This window comes from Fistularia commersonii, chromosome 22 (genome assembly GCF_037954325.1).
Source record: "Fistularia commersonii isolate RoL2024-O1a breed Wild chromosome 22, RoL_Fcom_v1.0, whole genome shotgun sequence".
NCBI lineage: Eukaryota > Metazoa > Chordata > Actinopteri > Syngnathiformes > Fistulariidae > Fistularia > Fistularia commersonii.
In genome coordinates this window covers 11265743-11291192 of record NC_141305.1, presented here as the reverse complement: position 1 = coordinate 11291192, position 25450 = coordinate 11265743, and the positions used below count along the sequence as shown (strand labels likewise).

Here is a 25450-nt window from a genome sequence, read left to right as displayed (position 1 = left end):
TTATTTCCAAGAATACAACAATACAAAAATCCTTTGCTATTTTACTTTTCTGGCTCAATGTTTTGTTCCCTTCAAACACAAATAGAGAATGCTATTATGCAAAAGCTGTTTTACATATTCAGGTGTTGACATTTTCAAGATGTGTGCATTAAACTGCAGGGCAGATAGCGTAGCTGCAAACTACTGCTCCAAACCATGTAATTACACTGTCATGCGATACATATTGGCCCGAAAGGCTTTTTTCCATGGATATAACTGTTGGAATATCACAACCTCAATAAAAGCTTATTAAAAAAAATCTCGTGATTTAAACCAGTTGGTGCAAGTACATTTTGGAAGTCAAGAACGGCCTCAATATCAATTCATTTTAACCAGGAGTCAGACCAGGGCTAACCAGAAGTTACCGATCTTGGCCAACTCTTTAGTGGGCTTTGTTTAAAGGACGCAATCCAAAAAGCAAGGTGGAAGACTGACGGGACCCCCCTTCCCCTACACACACACACACACACACACACACACACACACACACACACACACACACACCACACAAGCTCACTTTCAGCTCTACTGAGGTAACATTATCACTTTTTTGTGACAACATTTAGATCACAATAGTCCTATCTTACTCGAGTGTGAATAAAATCACAGACCACATCTCACCCATTAGATAAATTCTTTTCCAAAACAGAACCCACTTCGATTTTTTGCGAAAAACGTGAGCACGTGCGTCCGGGATTGACACACCACGGTGTGCTGTAAGTGTGACAGAAGAGAAACACAAACAAAGAAAAGCAGATAGGGAGTGGTACCAACAAAGAAAGGGAGACGAGTGAAGGATCAGTGGAAGAATAGCGGAGAGACAGAAAGCAAGCTATTCCTGCATGTGTGTTGGTTCCCAGCCCTGTCAGGGCCCTGTCAGCCTGTGATTTATGGCACTGAGACCGGGAGCAGTCTTCGCTGCCAGCTCCGTATTGTTACAACTGACAGCTAATGAGGCCGGACGGGCTTTCAAGCACAGCACTTAACAGAGGCCTCCATCTTCACGAGTCACAGGTCTTTTCTCTCCTCTCTCTCTCATTCTCATTTATTTCTTCTTCCATGGTGGCAGCGACGGCGGCGGTGACGGCGGCAGTGTGGCGAACCGCCGCTGCATTTCGGGGTGGTTCGGAGCGAAAATAAGACAGGCCAACAGAGATGTATGGGCAAAACTGTGTTCACTCTTCCTCCTGCATGCTATTATACCACAGACAGGCAGGTTTTATAAATGAGGAAGGGAAAGAGTGAAGAGTATAAAAGGGAAAATGTGCTTTCTTCTAAAAAACCCCCCAAAAATTCCAGTCTTTCAAGAGTTATGTGCTTGTCCTTTCAGTTATTTGAGTGTGTTTAGGTTCTGCAGTTCCTTGGCCGCGGTGTATTTTACCTTCAACACCCCTGGCCAGGGCTGCTTGGACCTTTTTCTTTAATCACTACCAGAGTCTCTGGCAAGGCTGCCCCCCCTCCGCCCCCCTCCGCCCCCCCTTCGCTGCCTCCCTCGGCCCCTGGTTTCTTGTCATTCGTGATTAATGGCACTAGGGCCCCGACGCGGCTTACGCTGCCAGTTCCAGCGATGTTCCCTTGATACTTAATGGACTCTGACAAACTTCTTTTCCCTTGCTCTGTTGTTCCCTTTCTTCCCCCACCCTGTTTAAAATGCACGGCACAGAGCTGCCACTGCAGCACCTAGGGGTTAGTTCTGCTCCTCTGTACGTTTCTCAAGAGGCTACATCTAAAAATAAAGCAACACGGCCATTTTAGAGTTACAGCCCTTGAGGCTGTAGGTGACTGAAGATTTATCCTCGCCGACTCCAGTCGTCACCGATTGGTCATTTTTAATATTCTTTCATCAACTTTAACTGACGCCTGACAACCCTGTCCGTCCATCGGATCCCCATGTCGTCCCTGTCAGTCACATAGTAGTGAAATCCTGCAAAAGTGCGACATTGTGAAATCACAGCAAACCTTAAAAGTATGGCCTATACTAGAATTTCAAATATATAATAGGCCACTAGCCAATGTGAGCTGGTCTCTGTCGTCATCTGCTGCTCAAAACGGGGAAGTGAAGCCTCTCAGATTAAGGGTGAAACGTGCTAAAGTGAAGAAATTCAAGTCCAGTTGCCTCGACAGGAAGATTTAGACAAGAATTCACTGTGACTTGGATGACTGAGAACCCTAAATACTAAAACGTCTGATATGTTATTACCACCTCGCAGTCCCTTTGGCGTAATTGTTAATTGAAAATTAAAGCATTGAAAACATCTGTATTTCAGAAGTGGAATATCTGCATGTTCAATAAAATGCTCCCCACCACAAAGTCCAAACTTTTGACCTGGAGGCTTCATGTTCTCAAGTCATGTTTTTATCTGATGTATGTTGAACCAAGATAAGAACAAAGAATATCTGTACATGCTGAATTTCACTAATTCCCAAGAGTAGCAATCTGCCTTAAAACCCTAGGATTTGTATGTTAAATGTACTATTTGATTATATTATATGATGTCTAATATTGTATTAATTTTTATATGATGTATTAACTTGCATGTCAATTTACCTTTATTTGTCCAGATGTTCAATATAAATGATACTAATTAATTTAATAAAAACATGCTTTAAAATGTATTTTAAAGTATTTGACCATGCTTAGAGGAAATCCATAGGCCAGGAGAAGGAATATTTCAAGAACCAAAGTGACACACACTTAAAAAGATCAGGAAACATAGACGTTCGCAGGAAGAAAGGAAGAGAGGGTTTCTTCCAGAGCGCTATGAAATATGCCCGAGGCCTCCTGGAGGAGAAAAACCTGGCAGCCCTCGGATCACACGGCAGAAAGAGAAGAACTTCAAATGCCGGGTCAGTGACATCAACCGGTTCACACACAAGGCCCTCCAGAGCCCACCTTGCCAGGTTGAAATCTTTCCTCCAAAATGATGTGAGGTCAATCGCTTGGTAGAACATGCCGAAGTACGCATGAGCTGCCTCGGGATCCCTGGAGATCGCCTGGAGGTTACGGGGAGCGATCTAAAAAGTCGATCCATCCCAAAAGGCTGAAGAAGAGCAGTAACCATCTTTATCCCGTAGAGGAAAGGCTTCCACTATAGACATTCTTCTAGGTTTTGGCAAAAAAGCATGACCAACTGCTTCCTGGCAAACAAACACGGTGATGCAAACTGCCAGAAGGCAGAAGTCCCACAATTTCCTGGGAATGCAGAGTGCTCAGCTATGATGTGGGAGATAATCCAGACAGCTTTGTGAACCAAAATCAGATCTCCATGTCGTCTGGCTTGACACTGCAAATGCATATGGGTCCGTTCCCTGCTGGTTAATTGCTTTTGTGCTCAAATTCTACCACGCCGTATCCTCCATACATGAGCAGCAAAGTACTTCAACACCTGTCATATCTGCTGCACAACCCAAGAAACCTTGAACATTTCTCATCAACTGGCAAGGGAACAGTGACGGGACATTCTGTCTCCCAAACCACCTCTTCACACCAGCATTCAAAAGCATCTTGACTGGCTACAGACAGGGTTTAAGGTGTCAAGTCCCGAGACTGCGAGTGTTACAAAGATTTATTGATGACATCATTACCCTCCCTCAGGGAGCTGCATTTCCTGTCAGACTTCTGAAAAAGTTTGAGGAGCTGCTATAACAGGCCTGGCTGGAACCAAAAAGGTCACAGTCTCTCAGTCTAGAAGGGATTCAGGAATTCAAAACAATTCACAGACACTGATATACATGCAATTTGAAAGAATGTCATAAAAAAAATACTATTTTATGTTTGGTCAGCCTGTGCACACAGGATGCAATAAACGATGTATTATGCTACTATGGTATAATATAGGAACAGAAACAACTTTTATTTAAGTGAGGTTTCAACCAAAGTGTAAAATGAAACAGATCTCAAGAGTGTGTTTTCTTTCTGGCATTCATTCTTCTTCCACAATACTGAACAAATGCAAAATGGCTACTGAATATATATGCACTTGGTACTGTCCAAATAATAAACCAAATTTCTAATTTCACAGCCAAACAATGATAAAAATGAAACACATTTGTGAAAGTGGCATGGTTTGCTTTTAAAATAATGCAGAAAATGCAATCACTATAATCAATATCTTGGCAATTTTATGTGTATATTTGGATAAAATAAGTATCTATCCTACCTGGAAAAAGCCCAGGGTGTTTTCTGTGATTTGAAATAGGAAGACGCACACTTTTTTCGATTTTAGTCCTTATAAACGCAATGATTAAACACATGAAAGTGAGACGTAAAAAATATGCTTCATATTATTATCATTGTTATTATTATCATCACAATACACTAAGGGCCAAACAAATTATTTTCTCCTCTTCTTTTTTCTTATCTGTCTTTCTTTTTTTTCCTTCGTTTATTTTTTCTTCACTTTTTCAACAAAAGCGTTTCCATGTAGTTGTCTGCAGTACCTCAGATCTCCACTAGAGGACGCTACTGCACCGGCGTGGATTGTGATCAGCAACAATATTAAGACGAAGAAGTACGCAACTACCTGTTTATAGTCTGCCTGGGTGACATTTTGGACACAAATGCAGGTAAAGACCACCGAGTCTCAAGACCACCCTTGAGTATATTTTGGGAAAAAACTACTTTCTGATAAATGGAATCTTACAAAGTATGAAAGTAGCATGATTAAATGGAGACGAGCCGTGCTGAGATTGTTTTGCTAACTTGTAGCGCTAGCATCGTTTAATGTGTCGGGCTAGGTGCTGCACTCCCATCGTGTCTGCCAAAGAGGATGATGTTTATTTTGCGAAGCATTTACTGCAACTCGCTGTCAAAATCCTTTTATAAGCTGGCGACTGCAGAAACTCACGGTCATCCAGTCATCACACCTAACCTCTGAGCGCCCATATGGAATTTCACTCATATAGTTTGACATTGAAAGTTGTGCCTCTGGTAAATTTAAATGATGCATTTTCTGGCTGTCAATCTGCAGTTTTGATCTGCAACAAGAGCTGCCTTTTAATATTGCTTAATTTAACGTCCCAGCCCTGAACTTTCAATGGAAATGCTTCAGCCTAATAAAGGTTATTTTCCCAAATGATGATTTGCATTGGTTTGTTTTATGGCTGAACTGCTGGAGGATGCTATTAAGTGTGAGAAAATCACAGTTTTGCCTACAAGCAACATGGAATTTTTAATTCCTATTTCTGGCAAATGTAGAATCAAAAACAATTGCTGACCCGATCACATTCAAAGTAGAAAACTTATCTTCAGCTTACTCTTTAGAGCTTGACCGCCTCGGCCCTGGCAGATCCTTAGTCATGAGAGCTGAGGAATGGCTTGGCAGTTTTATTTGTTTACCACTTTTGCTGCATTTTACAGTCATTTGCTCGGTATTAAAATATGATACCAATGTGAAAACTCAGCTTACATCTCAAAATTATACGTAATTGCAAATTAATACATTTTATATTTTGAAGTTATTGTCAAATGCACTTTATGACTACCAAGGCTGCATCATTTAGATGACTCCGTTTTCGAACTTAAGCCTCAATCCTCCTTAAGTGTGACAAGGTCATTGAATCCCAGCTGACGCTCCGCTAAGCCTCCAGGGAGATAAACAGCGAGCCAGTAGCAAATGTGCTACTACACTACCTCACAAACAGGCCTGACACTTTATCAGACACTTGTATCTGGGACCGTGTTTGATCATGTGATCGCGATAGTTAAGATACAGCCTCACAACAATCTGCTTTTTCTTCATTTTGCTTGGCAGGATGGCACAGTGGGGTGCCATATTCTCTGTTATCGTGGCTCTTGGAGGAGCAGCGCTTCTAGCTTCTGTGCACAAGATCGATGAAGGACACACTGGAGTTTACTACAGGTGACACTATGGTGCATTTTCTTCTTCTTGCCTGAGATATTATTGTTAAATAGAACTGTTTGGCTATGAAACCGACCCGTCTGCTTAACACATATTAATATCATGCGGTTTAAGCATAATACATGCACCTCTTAATCCCTTGGTTTTATCTTTGTTGATAAATCCACTTTGGCTTTTTGCCTCCTCACCACCTCGGTGCGAGTTGTTTGAACTCACTTGTGAACAAGCCTGACCTTCTGACAGGTTGTTAGTTAATGACAGTGGTTTCATTTGGCCGCAAATTCATTTGACTCCTCAAATGTGGTGTTCTTAGTCCCGCGTTCTGATGATGAATCGAATTTGTGAATGCTTCTTTGTAGGTAAAAGCTACGATGGAGAGTATAATAGAACAATGTTTGTCATACACAATGGTCCCATAAAAAAACAATGTAGTCTCTTATGAAGGTGCCACTTCATAAGGTGCCACTCTCTCACTACGTGCCACTTATACATCCATAATAACTAATAATATACTAATAACTAATGCTAATATAACAATCTTGTGTTCATGGAGTTTGTGTCTGGATTTAACAGGGGAGGGGCTCTCCTGTCCGCCACAAGTGGAGCTGGTTTCCATCTCATGCTTCCATTTATCACATCCTTCAAGTCAGTCCAGGTGGGTGAAATATGGCTCATCAATAAACATTCGTTCTTCATTTAATATTAATTTATGAACTAAAGAAATTAAACAGTGTTCTCGTAGTTTTTTTCATGTATTCATATTCTTGAATGTTGTCTCAGATTGTCATTTCATTTGTGGTGTAACATACAGTTGTAAAAGTTGACTTTTTTCCCCTCTTTGAAGCACCACAGTGAAACATCCGGTTTATAATGTTTCAGCAAAGCAAAATTCAGAAACTTGCTGTGTTTTTGGATCACAATTCAATTGGTCCAGTATTTCTGTATATGCTTAACGTTGAGGGTCCATGTTGTCGTACTGATTTTTTTTTTTTTTTTGCTTATTCACACTGGCTGTTAGTAAAATCTACTTTCCAAAGGTTAAATTAAAAGGCATTGAAATATCATTGTGGTTGGCGCTTTTTTAAAAGTCCAAATCCATGTTCTAGTCTACTCTTATGCTCTACTATCGTTGGATGAAAGTTAAATCTCGGCAGTCAAAGATTGTGCAACCCGAAGCTGGGAAATAAAGGCAGAAAATTAAATCTAGATAAAATACCTTGGACTGTGAGCTGGCTATCTTCCAGGAATGGGCAGCTCAAAATGACTCGAGGTATGTTTGTTGAGGTTATCCAGTAATGATCTGCTCTGTCAGCAGAATACATTTAGCTCTTTTGACAGAAGATTATATGACTTGTCTCTGTGCATAGGGATTCAAATTCATTCATTCATTCATTGCGTGTCCTGAGACGCTGAATGTCCACATCCTTTTTTTTTTTTACCTTATAGACGACGCTGCAGACAGATGAGGTTAAGAATGTACCCTGTGGCACGAGGTAGGTTGTCTGTTTTCATAAATCTTGTCAATCCAAAACACTTGCTGCTTTATAAAGATCCTATGAATAGGTAACTCCAAAGTGCTAAAGTCTTTGCTGAAATGGCTCACATGTGACTTGCAAAATACCAGTATTTTGCTAAGCCCACCCTAAAAATGATTAGAAGTAGACCAACTCAGTAGGGGTAACATTGAAATACCTTGGCCTTATATCCCCTTGATTCAGACAAAGTTGTCAACACAAATATTTTATTCATTAACTTTAATCGACAGGTTACATCCATTTTCAATATGCTTCTGTCAATATTAGTATGACTATAAATGAGTAGTGTTAAATATAAGGTGCAGTGTCTGATAAATCAAGCAAGAAACAAATGCACTAAAGAGCACAGGAGAGTTTGTAAGAACATTATAAGATAAAAATTACTGCATGTTCACAGGAGAAGTGAAAGCAATGAGAAAACACAAGGCTCTCATAAGGTAATACTGAAACTACAAGAATGCACTTTTAAAGAGCAAGACAGTTAAGCAGCGGGAGCAACTCCAACACTGGGCAATTTTCTGTGCTGGAAATAGAGACATCACAAGTTTGAATCGATTAGTTTCATTATGCAGCCTGAAAAATTAGATAAAGAAAGGGTTGTATTGATGCAGTTTGAAAGTACATCATATTGTAGGCATGACATTTTTACCCCTCGAGATCTCTCTGTTTTTTATCATGTTTCAATATTAATATATCACAGTCCTTCAAGTCATGGAAAGTAGTAATGAGAGAAATTCAATTTTGGATTGTTAACCGTTCAACGTTGTACATTGTTAAGGATAAAATGCTCGTTTACTTATGGGATGAAAAAATAATACTTGTTATAGAGGAGACCGTTGTAGGCACAAGAAAATATCATTCTCATGTGAAAGTGATGTCACACATTTTTTTCCCAAAGATATTTAATTTCCCATAACATGCATCATCCTCTTCATTTCATCTAAAACTTGTCTTTCAGTGGAGGAGTGATGATTTACTTTGACCGCATAGAAGTAGTGAACTACCTCATTCCTTCAGCAGGTAATGTAAACATGACCCCTACAGCTTAAGGCTATTCATATGATAATGTCTTGGATTTAGTTCAGCCCCTTTTCATTTGCATCTGTATTTAGCAGCCATAAGTGTGTGCGCGCGTTCTCTACATTTTGGTGCATCTGACCTGACTGTCTCCCCTCTGTAGTCTATGACATTGTGAGGAATTTCACCGCAGACTACGACAAAGCTTTGATATTCAACAAGGTTCATCACGAGCTCAATCAGTTCTGCAGTGTTCACTCACTGCAGGAGGTCTACATCGGCTTGTTCGGTATGAGACACCTACGTCCTTGGTCAATTGCTTCATGCTTAATAGTTTATTTTTTTATTAACATAATGTAGGCATCTTATAAAACACACTTATTTATGGCTTGCCATATTTGTTTGTCAAACTGCCATCACTCATTCCAAAAAATTTTGCCCCGACAGACATGCAGGTACTTAACTATTTTCTTTGCTTGGGAGTGAAAAAAAATGATCTACTTATCTTATACCAACAACATTTTGAGCATGTAAATACAGGATTAATAATGTGTCCCATTTGCACTATTATAGGGCCAAAATCTGTCATTTCCCCCTTTGAACTAGAAGTGCCGCTCTACCGTCCTCAAGGCCCACTTTCTATGCAACACTAAGCTCACCCGTGATATCTTCATCAGTTTGAGAAAGATATCATAATGTTTATTCATCCATTCAATGATTATGCTACTAATCCTGTACTCAGGGATTGTTGGGCTGGAGCCAGTCTTAGCTGACACTGGGTAAAAGGTGGACTATACCCAGGACCAGCCACCTGTCAATTGCATGGTCACTTTTTGATTATAATGTACATTTTTTTACAGTCCACTGTTTTCTGGACTCTAAAGTGTAGTTTGATATGAAATCAAACATCCCTGCTGGTCATTACCACTCTATCTGAAGAGAACTGACACTTTCATTATTCATCAGATAATAAGAAATGGGATACATCATACATACTATCTTTCTGATTCTTTTAAATGTACTAAATGGTTAAATCTAATATCATAAGATTAAATGTAAATCTGAAAATCTGCGATTCGATTCAGTGAAATGTTATTGCCACATTCAGAAACACATTATGGATTAGGGCAAACAATTGCATTGATATTGTAACTCAATGTATCTTCACTTGTGTCCCTGCACCCAGTTAGCATCAGCTATTTTCTGATGGTAGAATTATATAGAATGTGCCTTCAAATTCATACTGAAACCTGAGCTAAACTCCTGAATAGGGAAGGAATCATCAGCCATGGCTAGTTTTGTCAAGAGGGTATGGGGCAACACCATGCTCACCACCTACACCAAGATGCACATACTGTATTTCCGAACTATTTAGCGCACCTGAATATAAGCCGCACCGGCTAAAAATAACTGCATAACTATATCCATGCATGTATAGGCCACACTTTTCTCTAAGCTGCAGGTTTCAACATTGTTTTCTACTTTTAATTTGAATACATATCGGTACTGCAAAGGTACTGCAAAGGCTTTTTTCCGGACACTGCCGGACACTGCCTGTAACACAGCGGATGAAAAAGATAAATAATAAATAACACAAGGAAAAGTCCATCCATTTTCTATCCCTGCTTTGTCCTACTCCAGCTGACGGCTATCTTGCTCTTCCTCCTGCATACTAAAATTATTACAGTTGTCTTCTTCAGTGTCGGAATTGAACAGCGTCAGAATTTCACTGTAATTTCATTGGTCCAGTGTGATGAAGCTAAATGTTTTGGTACCCCAAAATGTTTGGTTAGCCCCCAAAAATCCACAAATTAGCGGCATCATTGTTTAAACTGCAGTGTTCAAAACATGCGAAAAAAGTAGCAGCTTATAGTCTGGAAATTACAGTATTATAAAGCACTAAAGTCAACAAGTAAATTGAACCTGAATAAAATCTGCAAAGTATCTGGTGATAAACATTACATGAGAAACAATTATCTGGTGTAAGTCTCAGTGTTGAGATGTTTTGGAACAAAAATAGGTTATAAACCAATAAACCTGAACATGAAAATTGTATGTAAAACAGCATCTGAAAATCCATGTTTGAAAAAAATGTCTAATCCTCATTAATAATCTTCACCCCCCCAGACCAAATTGATGAAAACCTGAAGCTCACGTTACAGGAGGATCTCACCAACATGGCCCCTGGTCTCATCATTCAGGTAGACAAAAAACAGACCGCTGTCTCTGCTATGATACGGGGATCTCCCAAACTCCTCTCCATGTTTAAGCAACTTGATGCTAAACATTTATTGTTATCAATGTATTGTGTATCTCACATACAAAGTCTATTTTTACAACATTTTTTTTTCCCACTTCACAAAACAACAGTCGTTTTCAAATGTTCACATTAACAATTCACATAATAAATGCTCATAATGACATGATAATTTAGTTTAATAATGTGGGAATATTATGATGCTAGTAGATTTTATCTCAAAATTCACTGTTAGGCCTAAATAAATAATAGGAGCCAGTCAGCAAATGCTTTGTCAGTGAATAAACTTAAACAGATTCTCAAGTCTCAAAGGTTGATGTCAGAGATAGAACAGCTGTTTCAGACACTTCACAAAGTGTTCAGTTGGTTTTTCTATAAGCATCACAGCAGCACTTTTTTTTAGGAAAGATGGATGAGGAAGGATGGGACAGTGTATCAGGAGTCTTGTAAACTATACAGCTGGACTGGCCTTAAAATCCTTGAAGGCATTTCATCTTTATGCAAGAGGCTTCCTCAGTTCTTTAACCACCACGATCTAAATGACTAAGGATCCAGACAGAACAAGATGAGGAAACATTTACCGTCAACATGTCTCATTTTTGGGCGTTACATGCTCCCATTGGCTCTAATTTTTTGGCCTTTTGCATCCTGCCAATCACAGGGAGAGCTGAAATAACACTGGCCATTGTTCACAAAAAGGAACCTCAACTTACAAGAATTATGAACATTATTTCAACATTGTGTGATAATAGTTTGCTTCATGGTCTTAAAAATACTGTTTTTATAGATTTTGAAAAACTTATGACAAACACATGCAGTCATTTTTATTCATCTTACAAAAATTAGTTCACATTGCACTGTGTTCTGGGAAACTAAGTCAAATGGTTGCTGTAGTCTTTGCCCCATGTGACACTTCATTGGCTCACTGTCATCCGTTAAGCCTTTTGATATTGGAGTGGGACATTTACATCCCTGCAAAGGAATATACTGCATTAACAGTCCAGTTCCTCTGGAGAGAAAATTGTTGACACTGTGTTTAGTTTTGGCCTTTGTTTATAACCAATAGTTCCTGCTAGTCCCTTTATCAGCTGAAATCAAGTGATTCAAAGGCATCAGGAGTAGTGTTGAAAACATTAACAGGGTCCTTGGGAAGTTGTGTTCGCCCTCAGATGTTCTCCCATTCATCTCCCCCTTTTGATTCACTCGAAAAGCGGTAAAGACTTACATCAGTGTTTTTATCGCCTTTCAACAGGAAATTGCAACCGAAAGCGGTGATGCACAATATTGTTTATGTACACCCACTGTTCAAGGTTTAAAGAAAATCTAGACAAATATAACAAATCACATTTGCTGTTGCCTCCTTATCTTTTCTTTCTTATTCTCATATTCTAAAGCCTAGTTTTCAACTAGCATCATCATGCGAGATTTGACAGCTCATATATTAGTGACTGACTTGTATGTAGCTCAGTGTTAGAGCGCATGCTTTGCATGTGAGAGACCCTGGGTTCAATTCCTGGCATCTCCACTCTAAGTTGCTTTGGTGTCTGCCAAGTTATTGTAATAAGATGACACCAGAATGTGAAAATGTTATAAGCTTTCTTAAGAAATTTGGAGTTTTCACGTTAAAAGCAATCATTTATAGAAGAGTAAGACAATTGCAACATATTTTTTGGCCAGCAAGTGTTAATAGTAATGATTCCCTCAAGGAAATCTGACTCCCCCAAAAGGTTTTTCTTGGAATTACTAACTCACCAGGGTAACCAGATAACGTACCAGAGAACTCTTTAAAAACAACATTTTTAAAGCTTTGATAATCATTATTATTTTTTAATTGTCAATGTCACTAACCAACAGGCGGTGCGTGTGACCAAACCCAACATTCCTGAAAGTATTCGCAGGAACTATGAGCTCATGTAAGTTTGAATAATTGTGACATGATTTGCAAATCCTTCTGATCTTTATCATTATTATTATCATTATTATTATTATTATTATTATATACACTGTATATTTATACTGTATGCGTATATACTGTACATACGGTACCTTCTTTGTTTACAGCGAATCAACCTCCTCCATTGAACCCTATTCTCTGTATCCTCTTCTCTCTCACCGGCTAATTTTATGTACTCTTTCACTTCATCCATAAATCTTTTCATGTCTTCCTGTCAACCTCCTGCCTGGCAGTTCCAGCCCCAGCATCCCTCTATGAATATATATTCACTATCCGTCCTCTGTACATGACCAGGCAATCTCCGTCTGGGTGACCTTCTCTCCAAAACATTGATCAAGTACCGTCCCTCTGTTAAACTCATTCCTCACCCTATCTGTCCTCGTCACTCCTGAAGAGAACCTTAACGTCTTCATCTCCACTACCTCAATCTCTGCTTCATATCTTCTCTTCAATGCCACTGTCTCCAAACCATACAGCATTGCTGGTCTCATCACTGTCTGGTACACCTTTCCATTCATTCTGGCTAATATTCTTCTATCGCATCGTACCTCTGATACTTTTTTTTTACCTGATCCAACTTTTTTCTTCAGCTGTTTTCTACACTCTCCATTGCTCTATTACCAAAAAGGACTTGCTTCAGGTCATCCAGTTACAGGTGACAATGATCTACAGGGGAAGGTTTGATGCCAGGAAATATTATTTCCTGATTCAGCAAAAATGAGGTAATGTTAAGTGTTAATCAAGACAGGAAAATAAATTCACGGTGAGGAGGGCACAAGCCAATGTTCACCTTGTACTGATCTAGATAAGTACTGGACATCAAGCCTGTGCCAAATCAAATATTGAAGCAAATTTGTTACTTCCCTGTTGGATCAGCTGAAGCCCCAGTCAACAACGACTGCCATTGCTGCGGATAACTGATAAGAATAAGAATAAGAGCAACTCTATTTATCCCAAAGGAAATTGTTGTGCCAGAGTTTCAAGTAGACATAACAATAATAAATAATAGTAGGTAATTGTATAAACAGTAAAAAAAAGGGGGGGAGAATAAGAAATACAAATAAAACTATAAAGTGTCAAAGTCAAGTCTATAAAGTGTTTTAAGGTCTTAAGTGCAAAGATTTGAAGATTCCCTGGAGCTGAAGGAAGAGGAATAACCGGATTGCTGTGGGTTAAAGGAGAGGACAAAGGCCGTAGACCAGGGATGGGCGTTTATTTTGGCTGCCAGGCCACATTTCTGATTTTATTTTTATGCTTGGGCCAACTAAGTATCATGTAAATTGAACAAAATGAAAATCACAATTTAAATATTAAATTTTTTGGCAATTTATTTCAACTTTAAAATCATTAATGATCATGTAAATGTACGGACACTATTTTGTATGTAATCATCTATACAAAATTAAACAAAAGGAAAAAAAAAGTTTCTAAATTCAATATTGATCAAAAATACTTATTAAAATATTCAAAGAAAGTAGTTTGGCGGGCTGTATAAAAAAGTAAAATGGGCCAGATGTGGCCCGCGGGCCGTAAATGCCCAGGTCTGCTCTAGACAGTTGATCGTACGTACTTCAAATCCTCCCCCTTCTTTATTGTCACACCCTGAGTCTCTCGTTCCTCTTGGTTTCCTCTCATTCACACGCATTTATTCTGTCTTTCTACAACTAACCTTCAATCCTCTTCTTTCCAGTAAATACTTCCACCTCTCAAAATTTTCCTCTACCTGTTTTCTGCTCTCACTACAGATCACATTGTCATCTGCAAACATCACGATCCATGGAGTAAATATTGTTTTTACCGATAGTCACTGAGTTTCCATCAAATACAACTAAGATTCATAATTATATAGCAAGATTGTGTACATTAGATACAGAAACAGTGCAAATTTTATAGTCATCACAAACACAGCGTAACATGTTTGGGAATAATTGTTTTCCCCATGCACTAGTTTATTCACAAGGAAAAGTATTTGGTTCATATTATATGAAATATCTTTCATGCAAGGGTCACTTCCTGACCTATTATGTTTTGTTCATCTTGGATAAGCGTGGATTTTTGCCCAAACAATCCAAATAGCACCAACTTCACATACATCTGTAGTTTCACTTGGGGTCACAGGACTCTCCATTGTCCATTATGCTCATCCTCAATACAGTCCTTTGACTCAATTGCTTTCTTTTTTTCCTCTTTTTTTCCTTTCCAGTTTCTCTGAGCTTCAGGAAATCTCATGGATTTTGAGCAGATTACCGTACTTGAGATCACATTAACTGCTCTTTTCCTGTGTGATTTTGGATTCAGTATAAATTCTTGGTTGGTTTTCTTTAACTGACAGCTGGGCTATAACTTCAGTGTTTTCTAGAGCACAGTCATGTACACTACAAATTAACATTTAGCATTTAGAAATTTTTAGATTCGTCGATGTGGTAGTCTAAGCAACTCCCATGAGACAATATTTGTGTGTTGGTCTCTGTTACAGTCTACCTCGGAAAAAGTTTTTGCAACTGACTTTTGTGAAGATAAAACTGAAACAAAATTTTGCCATTCCTTATTTGCCAAATTTTGTCTCCACAGGGAGAGCGAGAAGACAAAGTTGCTGATCTCACAACAGACACAGAAGGTTGTGGAGAAAGAAGCAGAGACAGAAAGGATCAAGGCTGTGATTGGTAAGGACGGAAACAAGTGAACAAAAAATAGCAGGTAATGGATACGTGCAAAAAATGAAATTCCACCGACTATCACTTAATTTGCTTATAGAGGCGGAGAAAGTAGCCCAGGTGGCAGAGATCAAGTTTGGGCAGAAAATCATGGAGAAGGAAACAGAAAAGAAGATCTCTGAAATTGAAGGTTTGTTTCAAATACAGGGTCGACCTGTCATTCAGAAACACACTGCATGTTTGTATATATTGGGATGTCCACGGTAGTTTTAATGGTATCCAGTTCTCAACCCTATGCATCTGTAACAGTGTACACTCTTTTAGAAAGGTTTTCAGCAATATTTAGCTTGTGGGAATTCTTTTGGCCATTGCCATGCAGACAGTTTCAGAATTAGCCCCTTTAACTTGCCCACGGACCCAACGTATCACATCATTAGAATCATAATCAGCATCAGTGTTAGTGTTCAGTAGGTTTACACTGTTAAGAATTTATCTGTGGCATGAAATGCATGTCATGAAGCAACAGACAAAGTACTAGGATTAAGGTGTTTTACATTTTAGAAAAAAGGATGGATAGATGTATGGATTTGAATCATAATACTTGCAAGTAATTGTATAAAGTACACTACTGCGTTGTGCACTATTCTACTTTAGCCTCACACGGCATACCATTTGTGACGCGGTGAGTGGAGCGAGAATTAATTAATAATAAGTAACGATTTTCAATGACGATTATTAGTTATCAATCAAAGTTCTTGGTCTATCATTAACTCAATAATCATACCGATCTTGTGTGTGTGTGTGTGTGTGTGTGTGTGTGTGTGTGTGTGTGTGTGTGTGTGTGTGTGTGTGTGTGTGTGTGTGTGTGTGTGTGTGTGTTGAAGGACTACAAAAATGGCGGCAGCCTCAGAAAACTACAAATTGGTTGCAATATGACTACAATATGGTATGCTGATATACATTTGTATATGAAGACAGACAAGTTTTAACTTGAACTTACCTGACTTTTTCAAATCTGGACTTTGGGATACAGTTTATGGCCCCCAACCTCCCAGCATTACAGGTATTTTTGACTTCTCTATCAGTTGCAGTATGCATTTACTTTAGTTTCGACATTAGTTTAACTATCAAGAATTTTCCCAACTATCTTTAGCCTTTTATTCCGTTGGCATATACATCTAACTGAGCAGCTGGCTATGTGGGCTCTCAGGTTCAAAGAAGATGAGAACTGGACTTTTGTCTAATCGGAAAGGTATTTCTGACTATTCGAATTGTATTGTTTCACAGAACGCTGACCTCCTCAGTCTAAGACAACAGAATGCCCAAAGGACCCTGTAGGATGACAGAGTTGCAGAACACATGAGCTGGAATACAGACCAGCTTAAAGTAATGGTTAAGGATAATTTAACAAACAACCCTATGGAAGTTACTGGAACAACTTTTCTCACCAGGGGAATAATTTATCTGCTTAATTGCAGTCTGATCTTGTTTCCCAGATGGCTTGCAACATGCGCAACCGAAAAAAGATGTTTATCATGTAAATAGAAAGGGAAACTATTTTGGTTGTTTCTTTTTTTTTTTTACGGGGCTTCTTCGGTCAGTGTAGAAATCCCCATTTCCTCTAAGAAGTGTTTTAAGTTTTGTTTCTGAAGCAGCAATTCTCTTGTAATTTCAGCGCTGACCACGAGCTCTCAGCAGCGTTAAGAGTTCGCTCATATTGACAATAATTGCTATCTGTGTCAATGTGTGTCACAGCACACTCTTGCAACCCACACGTACAGAAAGAATATGGGCTGGTGGAGAGATTTAACAAGACACTGAAAGAACCTTTTGCTCCACTCATTTATCTCAGTGAAGATGAGCAGGATCCTCCTGCCAGCAGAGGTTCTGTTGTTGATCTCTAAATCCATTCCATTTGCTGGTTAATCACCTTCTTTTCTTTTTTCGTTGAAAGGATCGTTTTCTGCCCGCGATTGTGTCTCGGTTTACTGAAATGAAACAGTTAAACAACATAAGCAGCTATCAGATATGGTTGAACTGGTTTATCATGGGTTTTCCAGTAACAGTGTTTTTCTCCTTTTTTTGGACAGGAGAGGCTTTTTGTAATTGTTGAAAACACGACACTACATCTGAAAAATCTAAAGGAAATTGGCTTTGTTTTATGTTTTTTAGGAAAAAAAAAAATCGAGATTCCTTGTCAATGCTTTTGATATTTTACCCAACGTAAATTTGATTCTTAGTTGATCATATGATTTTATTTCCTGTAGTTTGGACTGTAGAAACTAGAGTGCATGATTTAGCTTACTTGTGTTGCTCAGGCAGAGTGGTTTACCACATTGTTCAATCAAGCTCATTGTGATTCCTTTTGAGGGTTGACTCCTTTTCCTTGGAGGAGGACAAAAGGAATTGCTCATTATTTTGCATGTATCATTTCCTGTGTACTATAAAGGAGGTGTTTTCAAGCACAGAAACAAAAGGGAATGTGTTTTTCTAACACGGCTTATATAGTGCTCGCAGACTCATTGACGGCACATACACATCAGTAAAGTATTATCTTATCATATCCTATATACACATGCACACATCCTTTCTTGCTATAACAAGTTAAAATAATTAATCTCCGACTGATGTTATTGCTATGAGACACACTTTCAAAATGCCAACCAGCAGCTAGTTGATATACAACAGAAATCTCCCAGCTGTGTAACAGCACATGTTTACAGATCTCTCTGTTTGCGGCAACTTACAGTTCGGTGATTGTTAATATAGTGAAGCCAACACCACCAAAATTGTTTGTCTTATTCCTAGATAATGCGTTCCTGGCCCGCCAGAAAGCGAAGGCAGATGCAGAGTTCTACACAGCACTGAGAATGGCCGAGTCCAATAAAGTAAGAGAGGAGACGGCACGTGTTGTCCGATCATTAGCTTTCCTTAAGATGCTTACATTCTACCAAAGAGGTTCTCAGGTTGTGGCTCCTCAGCTGACTCTGGAAAAGGACAGTATTGAATACATACTATATCTTGAGACATTTCAGTTGATGTACTCTACATACAAGAATTTAAAGATGCGCTATCACATCCACCGTCACTAATCTCCTGATAAGTATAGGGAGCATTTTGTTGCCAATGCATTTGTCTGACATTTCTATATTTTTTAACATTTTGTTAGCAACCTCAGATGAATTCTATTTGTTTTTGGCCTCTCTTCTGCAACATATTTTAGTTTCTCTCAAATCCGCTTCTCATGATATATCACCATGCACCGAAAACTGCTTATGTGAAAGGAAGCCTTTGAATCCATTTATTTTTTAAAATACAATAACACAGTATTTTTATTATTTAAACTATATATTTGATCAGTAGATACTTATTTCCTTGAAGAAATGCATGTGAAAGGTATCCGCATCAAAAAAACAAAAATAAACAGAACTAGTTCTCCGTAATGAGCATTGCTTGCTGGAGGACCTCAAGGCCTCTCTTGCAGCCATATCATGCACCAAAATATGACATCAACAAGTCATGAACGGTTCAAATGGCTATGAATTAGGCCTTAGATGGCATCCAAGTGAACTGATTTTATTTATTTTTCCTTAGGATTAGTCCTCACACACATTTGCACACTCCATCCCTGCTAAAACTTTCTGATGAAGCCTCTTTGAGGGTTCTGACACTCCTTGTTTATTTTGAATGTATTAACCCCACCTCTTCAGCTGAAGCTGACACCAGAGTACCTGCAGCTCATGAAGTACAAGGCAATCGCAGCCAACAGCAAGATTTACTTCGGGAACGACATACCCCAGATGTTTGTGGACTCCGGCTCTGCGAGCAGTTCCATCAAGGCCTCTGTAGCCATGGACGTCATTGGCGACCAGATCCTGGACCTGGATTAACAAGGAAGGTAGTGGGACACACAGGACCACCGACAGGTGGGGGACTAGTTTAAAGGATGTGTGACCCACAGGCTGCTTCAGTGGTCGGCGGCTCCTGAGAAGGGATCTGAGGCACTCTGCTATGTAGAGCTCATTCAACACAAGCTTACAAATCACTTTGACAATTTTGTAAAATGACACATCCTCAACTGTAGGACTCAGACTCTTCTTTGCTCAATCCCCAGTGAGAATCATCGATGAATAAAACCTAGAGTAGTGGTGTTGGTGTGTGAACAGCACATATCTTTTTAATCTTAGTGACAAATTGTTTGCATCACCTCTGTTGAGTCACAGCAAGTGTACAAATTCTTTTACTGCTTGTGTTCTCATCCCAGAGCTGTGGTGAAGATTAATGACGTTGCAAACGGATTCTTTGAGCAGTGTTCAGAGTTTGTGACATGACCATACACGAAGGTGTTGCAATTTCATGGGGTTTGACTTCAATCGTCAGTTACCAGCAGCGATTAGAAGTGCGGTCTGATCTTGCTGGAGGCAAAGATTTGCTGAGCAGCCATTGTATACAATTTGGCAACTTTCTCAATGATTCTTGTGTGGTTTGAATCAGACCTTTGGCTGTCCAGCTGCATTTAATGTTTTTCTTCAGTTAACCCTTTCCTTATCTTAAAGAGGTTTCCCCCTCCGATACAAAATGCTTCTTAAGCTCTACCTAATTGACCCCCACAAGCTTTGATGTGGACTTGTTATTATTTTTGTTTCACACCATTTATGAGAATTAAGCTGGCCAAGCCAACACCTTAACACTGTAAGCTACCACTGAACCACAGGCGCACAGAATCTGAACATGCTTGGACATGGTATCATATCTAGAGGGGATGTTGCTTTCATAAGCATTTGCGAGAAAAGCACTTCAGATGTTGAGGTTGTTAAAGAATCCCTTCATCCACATATGGACTATTGCCAGAACTGTTGGATAATTTCCCTACTATGTTGTTCAAGTGTCATCTCTTGAATTCTAGAACTGGACTCACTACTGATTAAAGCAACAATGTTATCACTAAGATCCGATCATCGTGTAATATGCTGCCGGCCGCAATGAAATTTTCTTGCAAAAACAATGAGGGTTTTAGCGTTATCCACATACTGTTTGTATCAAGATCAATGACGGATCTCCCCGCTGATGGTCATTTCAGCTGTTCCTCCTTCTGTTTTGTATTGAAACATCTCTTTAAATATTCTGTGGTGCAGAGAAAACACCAGTGTTTCAATTAAAAAAAAAAAAAAATCCCCATGAGTAAATCTCAAAATAAGATGTGTGTAATTCCAGGACTCCTGTAGCTCCGGCTCTAAATCCCAAAGCCGGCTCTGCCTCCAAGAACTCTGAACTTCTTGAATCCCGAGAAGAAATATCACTGTGGATCAAATAAGCCTGATGAATGTACTGACTGTCGGACAAAATACCATCACTTCAGCTATTTATTTTTGTACATTTATTCTTTGCATGGGGACCTATTAATGTTGATTGAATGTGTGGAGCCGTATGACATCGCACACGTTTCGTTGTGTTTTTCCACTCTGTTGAAAATGTATAGAAAGTCCGTTTAGAGACCGTATTGGTGCAACCGTGGCGGTTTTCAAAACAGCAAAGCAGAAAAAATTATGTTTGACACAACTGTTGTATAATTTAAATGTGTATATCTGGAAGGAACATTACTGAGACTCACAGGACAATAAAGTGAATTGCCTTTGAGCAACATCTTGCACTGGATGTTTTCTTTTTCCAAAAGAAGATGTCAACTCTGTCCTTAATACTCTTTATTGCCTAGACAGGCATGTTGATATTCCTGAGTTTGTGGTTTCATGCCTTAACAATGTTTTTGGCAGCTGCAGGACAATTTACCTGTAGATCATGAGTAACTTCTGGTGTTTTTTTTTCCTCAAAGAACTTTCTCTTGAACTCGCCCATTTATTGTGTGAACATGTTGGAATAGAAGGCTACTTGAAAAAAATTCAGTGGCGTCACCGGACACAAGTTATCTAACATCCGTGTAACCCAACACAATTTCACCTCAGACACAGGCCTGCTGCACAAAAAGCATGTATATCAGATGTCGTTGGCACTGAATGTCAGTAATATTTCATTTGTCCTTCCATCAGAATGAAAAATTTGTTTCATGTTAAATTAGCACAGATTTCTAATGCAGTGATTTAATTTGTCAGTTCGCATTTAAAGATTCAAGATTTTTAATTGTCATTGAACAGGGAGATGCACCATGGTGGTGTCTGCAAAGTTAATGATGGTGTTGTTTGTGGGGTGAATGGCAAGACGGTCGTGTGTGAGGAAGGTGAAGGGGACCGGGCTGAGTACGCAGCCCTGCAGCATACCCTGTAGGCAACCTGTAAACCGTCCAGCCCAGCAGGGATAGCATCCTTAATGTGTTTGAGGAGGATTATTTCTGTTTGATGGCTGATCTTTTCGGCACAGGCATAATGATTAAGGACTTGAGGCAGAAAGGGACCTTGGACAGTCTCAGGGACAGATTGAGAATATCCAGTTGCTCCATGACTTCGAGATCCGGCCTGACACCCTGTCTGATACTGCGGTCCTGTTGGTGTTTCTCTTATTTAGGTTAGAACTCACTCGTTGCTGCTTCAAGATGAGAGGCTTGTGCCGCACTTCTGGCCGAGGAAGATGCGAGTTGAAACGAGCGAGGAAGCTGTTCAGGGTGGGGTCGTGGCTGACCTGCTGGGCACTGCTTTTGTAGTCATCAATGGCCCCGATGCGTCTCCACTCGTGTGGGTCGTCGTTACTGAAATGGTAATGCATTGTCTGTACCTGTTTTTTGCTGTACTGGATTAGTGCATCCACGACAGAAATCAAAAGGAGATATGAAAAAAACATAAACATAAAAAAAAACACAGAAATAGACATTGAAAGCCGGGAACCTCGTCATTTGACAGTAAAGTACTACATTATTCTATGAGATGTCTGCTTGATAAAGACGTCCAGTTGAAAATGATGATCTAACCTGCTTTTATTACAAATGTGGGCAGTATAGTGGTAAAGCACTTCTTCCTCCCAGCAAGAAGGTCTCGGATTCGAATTTGAAAAGGGGGGCTTTCTGTCTGGAGGTTGCATGTTCTCCCCCTGGTTTGTTTGGAACTCCTCCAGGTTCTCCGGTTTCCTCCCGCAGTCCAAAAGAGTAGGTGAACTGGAGACCCTAAATTGCCCAAATGTATGAATGAGAGAATGAATGGTTGTACGTCTGTATATGTGACCCCGACATTGGCTGATGACCAGTCCAGGGTGAACCCCGCCTGTCGCCCAATGATGGCTGGGATCGGCTCCAGCAGTCCGACAACGATGAATGAGGGGATGAACGTCAGATGGTACATTCTACTGTCTACATTAATACATATTTACACCAGGGGTGGGCAAACTGACTGCCGCATTGACTTAAAATTTGATAGACGGGCCGGGTCAGCACAAGATTTAAAAGATTTTTAAAAGATTTTACATTTTAAAAAAAACAACACACATTTGTTAACAGTACATATCAGACACTGACATTTGCTTTGAAAATAAAACCAGTTTGGTTTTGAAGGCTCTGACGTTAGCTTACATTTCATTCACAAACTGTTTTTTCCCTTGAAGCTTCACATGTATCTCATTCATGTGTGTCAGTATGTCCGCAGTAAAGGCTAAATCACAAAGCCAATCTGTGTCATTCAGCTCTGAAAAATTTCTCAAGTAGCTCTAAAAATGAAATAATCTCTAGTTTGAGCTCCCACATTCATTGATCCAATCATTCAATCATTCACATCAAGTATGACTTCTGTATCAATCTTTGGCGGGCCAGATTAAAAAGACCAACGGGCCGGATGTGGCCCGCAGGCCGTAGTTTGCCCACCCCTGATTTACACGCTTCAGGTTTTATGCTGTTAAATCTGTCATTCTTTCCCCTCAGTACGGGTAGACTGTATCTGTGTGCACATTATACTTCACAGTTTATGTTTATTGTGCACTTTACATTTACTGTACACTTTATCATTATTATTTTGTTTATTTCATGTCACCCTGGGAAAGTGAGAAATGTCTTAATAATTGTAATAATTTATCTGTATATATGTTCATAACTGTGCAATATTTCATTTCATAACAGCTACATGTACAATATTTTTTCATACTCTTTGTGCACTCCTTATCTTTCACTTGGTACTTAAGGCCTTAAGACACTTTATAGTCTTCACTTGTTACTTAAGACACTTAACAGTTTATTTGTATTTTTTATTCTCCCTTTTTTTTTCTTACTGTTTATACAATTTTCTTCTATCATTTATTATTGTTGTGTTTTTCTTGTAACTCTGGCACAACAATTTACCTTGGGATAAATAAAGTTGTTCTTATTCTTATCTTCTGGATCCCTCTGCATGCCTGGTACATGTGGAGAACAAGTAAGCTAATGTCGAGTTTGATCGTGGGATACGCATCATGTTATAAAACGCAAAACTTAGCTTTGGGAATTTTTCCCGAAACAGAACCCCGACTTGCAAGTGAAAACCTGTTTCTCCAGCTCAACGAGTATTTGGCGTGAAGTCCCAAAAGAGCCGGTGTAGGGCAGGCGCTGAGATGCATGTAGTTCCTGAATGCCCTCTCCTCGGTGGAAAGATGTGCCTATGGTGGTAACGAAAAGAGGACAGTTCCCTTTTTGAGTCAAAAAGAATCATTTTTGAAGTTCTGCATTTTACCCCTGCAAGTACTGGTAAATAGCAGGGAAATCCCTGAAATAAAACCTAAACTAAGAGAAATGAGACCCATGTCTTGGTGCCTGATACCTCTGGGTTCCTTCTGAGTGGAGTTCACATATCGAAGGTTTCAGGATTGATATGAAGGCAAAGGGGTAATTAAAACATCATTAAACAGGTCACATTGTGTCAAGTCATTTCATTCTCTGGGTTCCTGGAATCAGCGGATAATCTCATGCGTCAATAACGTCCGGTCTCCCCGGAAGGGATCAGGAACTGCAAGATCAGGGAGAACGGTCAGGAGGCTGTTTTACCTGTTACGTCTGAAAATGTCAGTTGTTCTCAAGCTGACCTTCAAAATTCTGAGAACCCAGACCGAAACAAAATAAATACAAAAGTAAATGTGTTACTGTAATTGTCGTTTTTTTTTTTTTTCTGCAGTGCTTTTCGTAAATGTTTTGGAATTTGAGTCATAGAAGTGAGAAACGTTTACGTTTTTGGAAGGAAAAACGCAAAGACGACTCTTTCCAGTTTTCATTCATTAAGACTCGCTTCATCATTCTTTCTTTGAAATGATCCATTAGTAAACTTTAAAAGTGTTCCAACAACAGTAAGAGCTGTTAAATCCCAGATCCTGATTTAACTGCATTTCTTTTGCAATGTTTCATGTTTACCTCATTTTCCTCAGCTTTGACATATTGTTGTTGTATTAGACGAGACTTTCCATGACCCCGATTTAAAAACAAATCAGCTTTCTTAAAGGTGATTTTCTTTGTGAATCGATGTTTGAATTTGAATTTGAGAAAGAATGGATAAAATGTACATTTTTGAGGACATTGGGACTGGATAACTGTTTCTGCTTAGCAAACTCATCATGAACTTACAGAGTGTCAGGGTTTACACCTGATCCCCATTGTAATTGGCACCAGCTGCAGCAGATGCCGCTAATAAGATCCCTATAAAGGGCAGCGGCACGCCCTGCCTGGCGGCAGGGGATTGTGGTCCTCACAGACGACTGTGAAGCCCTGCCATGACCCGGACCCCCATTCCTTGCCAGCACCGGACCCCAGGTGTGACCTCTGTTCCCTTCCCTTGTCACGGCCGGGCCCAGTCGGCCGGTGACCTCTGTCCCCTCCCGCAACCAGTCCAGTCCGCAACTCGTCCCGTCTGTAACCCGTACTGGTGAGGCCCAGCCTCTGCAGTTCTGTCTGCAGCCCGTCTCGTCTGCATCCCGTACTGTCCAGTCTGCAACCCGCACTGTCCCGTCTGCAACCGTCTTGGTGAGCCTCTGCATCCCGTCCAGTCTGCAACTCGTCCCGTTCAGTCTGCAACTCGTCCCGTTCAGTCTGCAACTCGTCCCGTTCAGTCTGCAACTCGTCCCGTTCAGTCTGCAACCCAGCCCCAGTCTGCAACCCAGCCCCAGTCTGCAACCCAGCCCCAGTCTGCAACCCAGCCCCAGTCTGCAACCCAGCCCCAGTCTGCAACCCAGCCCCAGTCTGC

At 39.9% G+C, this 25450-nt stretch overlaps 1 protein-coding gene across 3 annotated transcripts; it reads left to right on the top strand.

Annotated features, from left to right (window-relative positions):
* The first annotated feature begins 4529 nt into the window (after nucleotides 1-4529).
* On the top strand, nucleotides 4530-20961 carry erlin2 (ER lipid raft associated 2). 3 transcript variants are annotated; one of them, XM_086169108.1, is made up of 12 exons: nucleotides 4530-4605; nucleotides 5793-5900; nucleotides 6474-6555; nucleotides 7347-7393; nucleotides 8394-8455; nucleotides 8616-8741; nucleotides 10580-10653; nucleotides 12564-12622; nucleotides 15235-15326; nucleotides 15418-15507; nucleotides 18126-18205; nucleotides 19028-20961. In XM_086169108.1, the coding sequence occupies exons 2-12, from the start codon at nucleotides 5794-5796 to the stop codon at nucleotides 19205-19207; spliced, it is 999 nt and encodes a 332-aa protein (XP_086025234.1). In that variant the 5' UTR covers nucleotides 4530-4605; nucleotide 5793; the 3' UTR covers nucleotides 19208-20961. The 3 variants fall into 3 exon arrangements, with proteins under 3 accessions (XP_086025234.1, XP_086025236.1, XP_086025235.1); XM_086169110.1 differs by lacking the exons at nucleotides 18126-18205; nucleotides 19028-20961 and adding an exon at nucleotides 16202-18105; XM_086169109.1 differs by lacking the exon at nucleotides 4530-4605 and having other exon boundaries at nucleotides 5646-5900.
* Nucleotides 20962-25450: the final 4489 nt, after the last annotated feature.

Coding starts and splice junctions, on each gene's coding strand:
- erlin2 (XM_086169108.1), top strand. CDS start 5,794: ATGGCACAGTGGGGTGCCATATTCTCTGTTATCGTGGCTCTTGGAGGA. Junction 7,394..8,393: donor AATGTACCCTGTGGCACGAG/GTAGGTTGTCTG, acceptor CTTGTCTTTCAG/TGGAGGAGTGATGATTTACT. Junction 10,654..12,563: donor CCCCTGGTCTCATCATTCAG/GTAGACAAAAAA, acceptor ACTAACCAACAG/GCGGTGCGTGTGACCAAACC.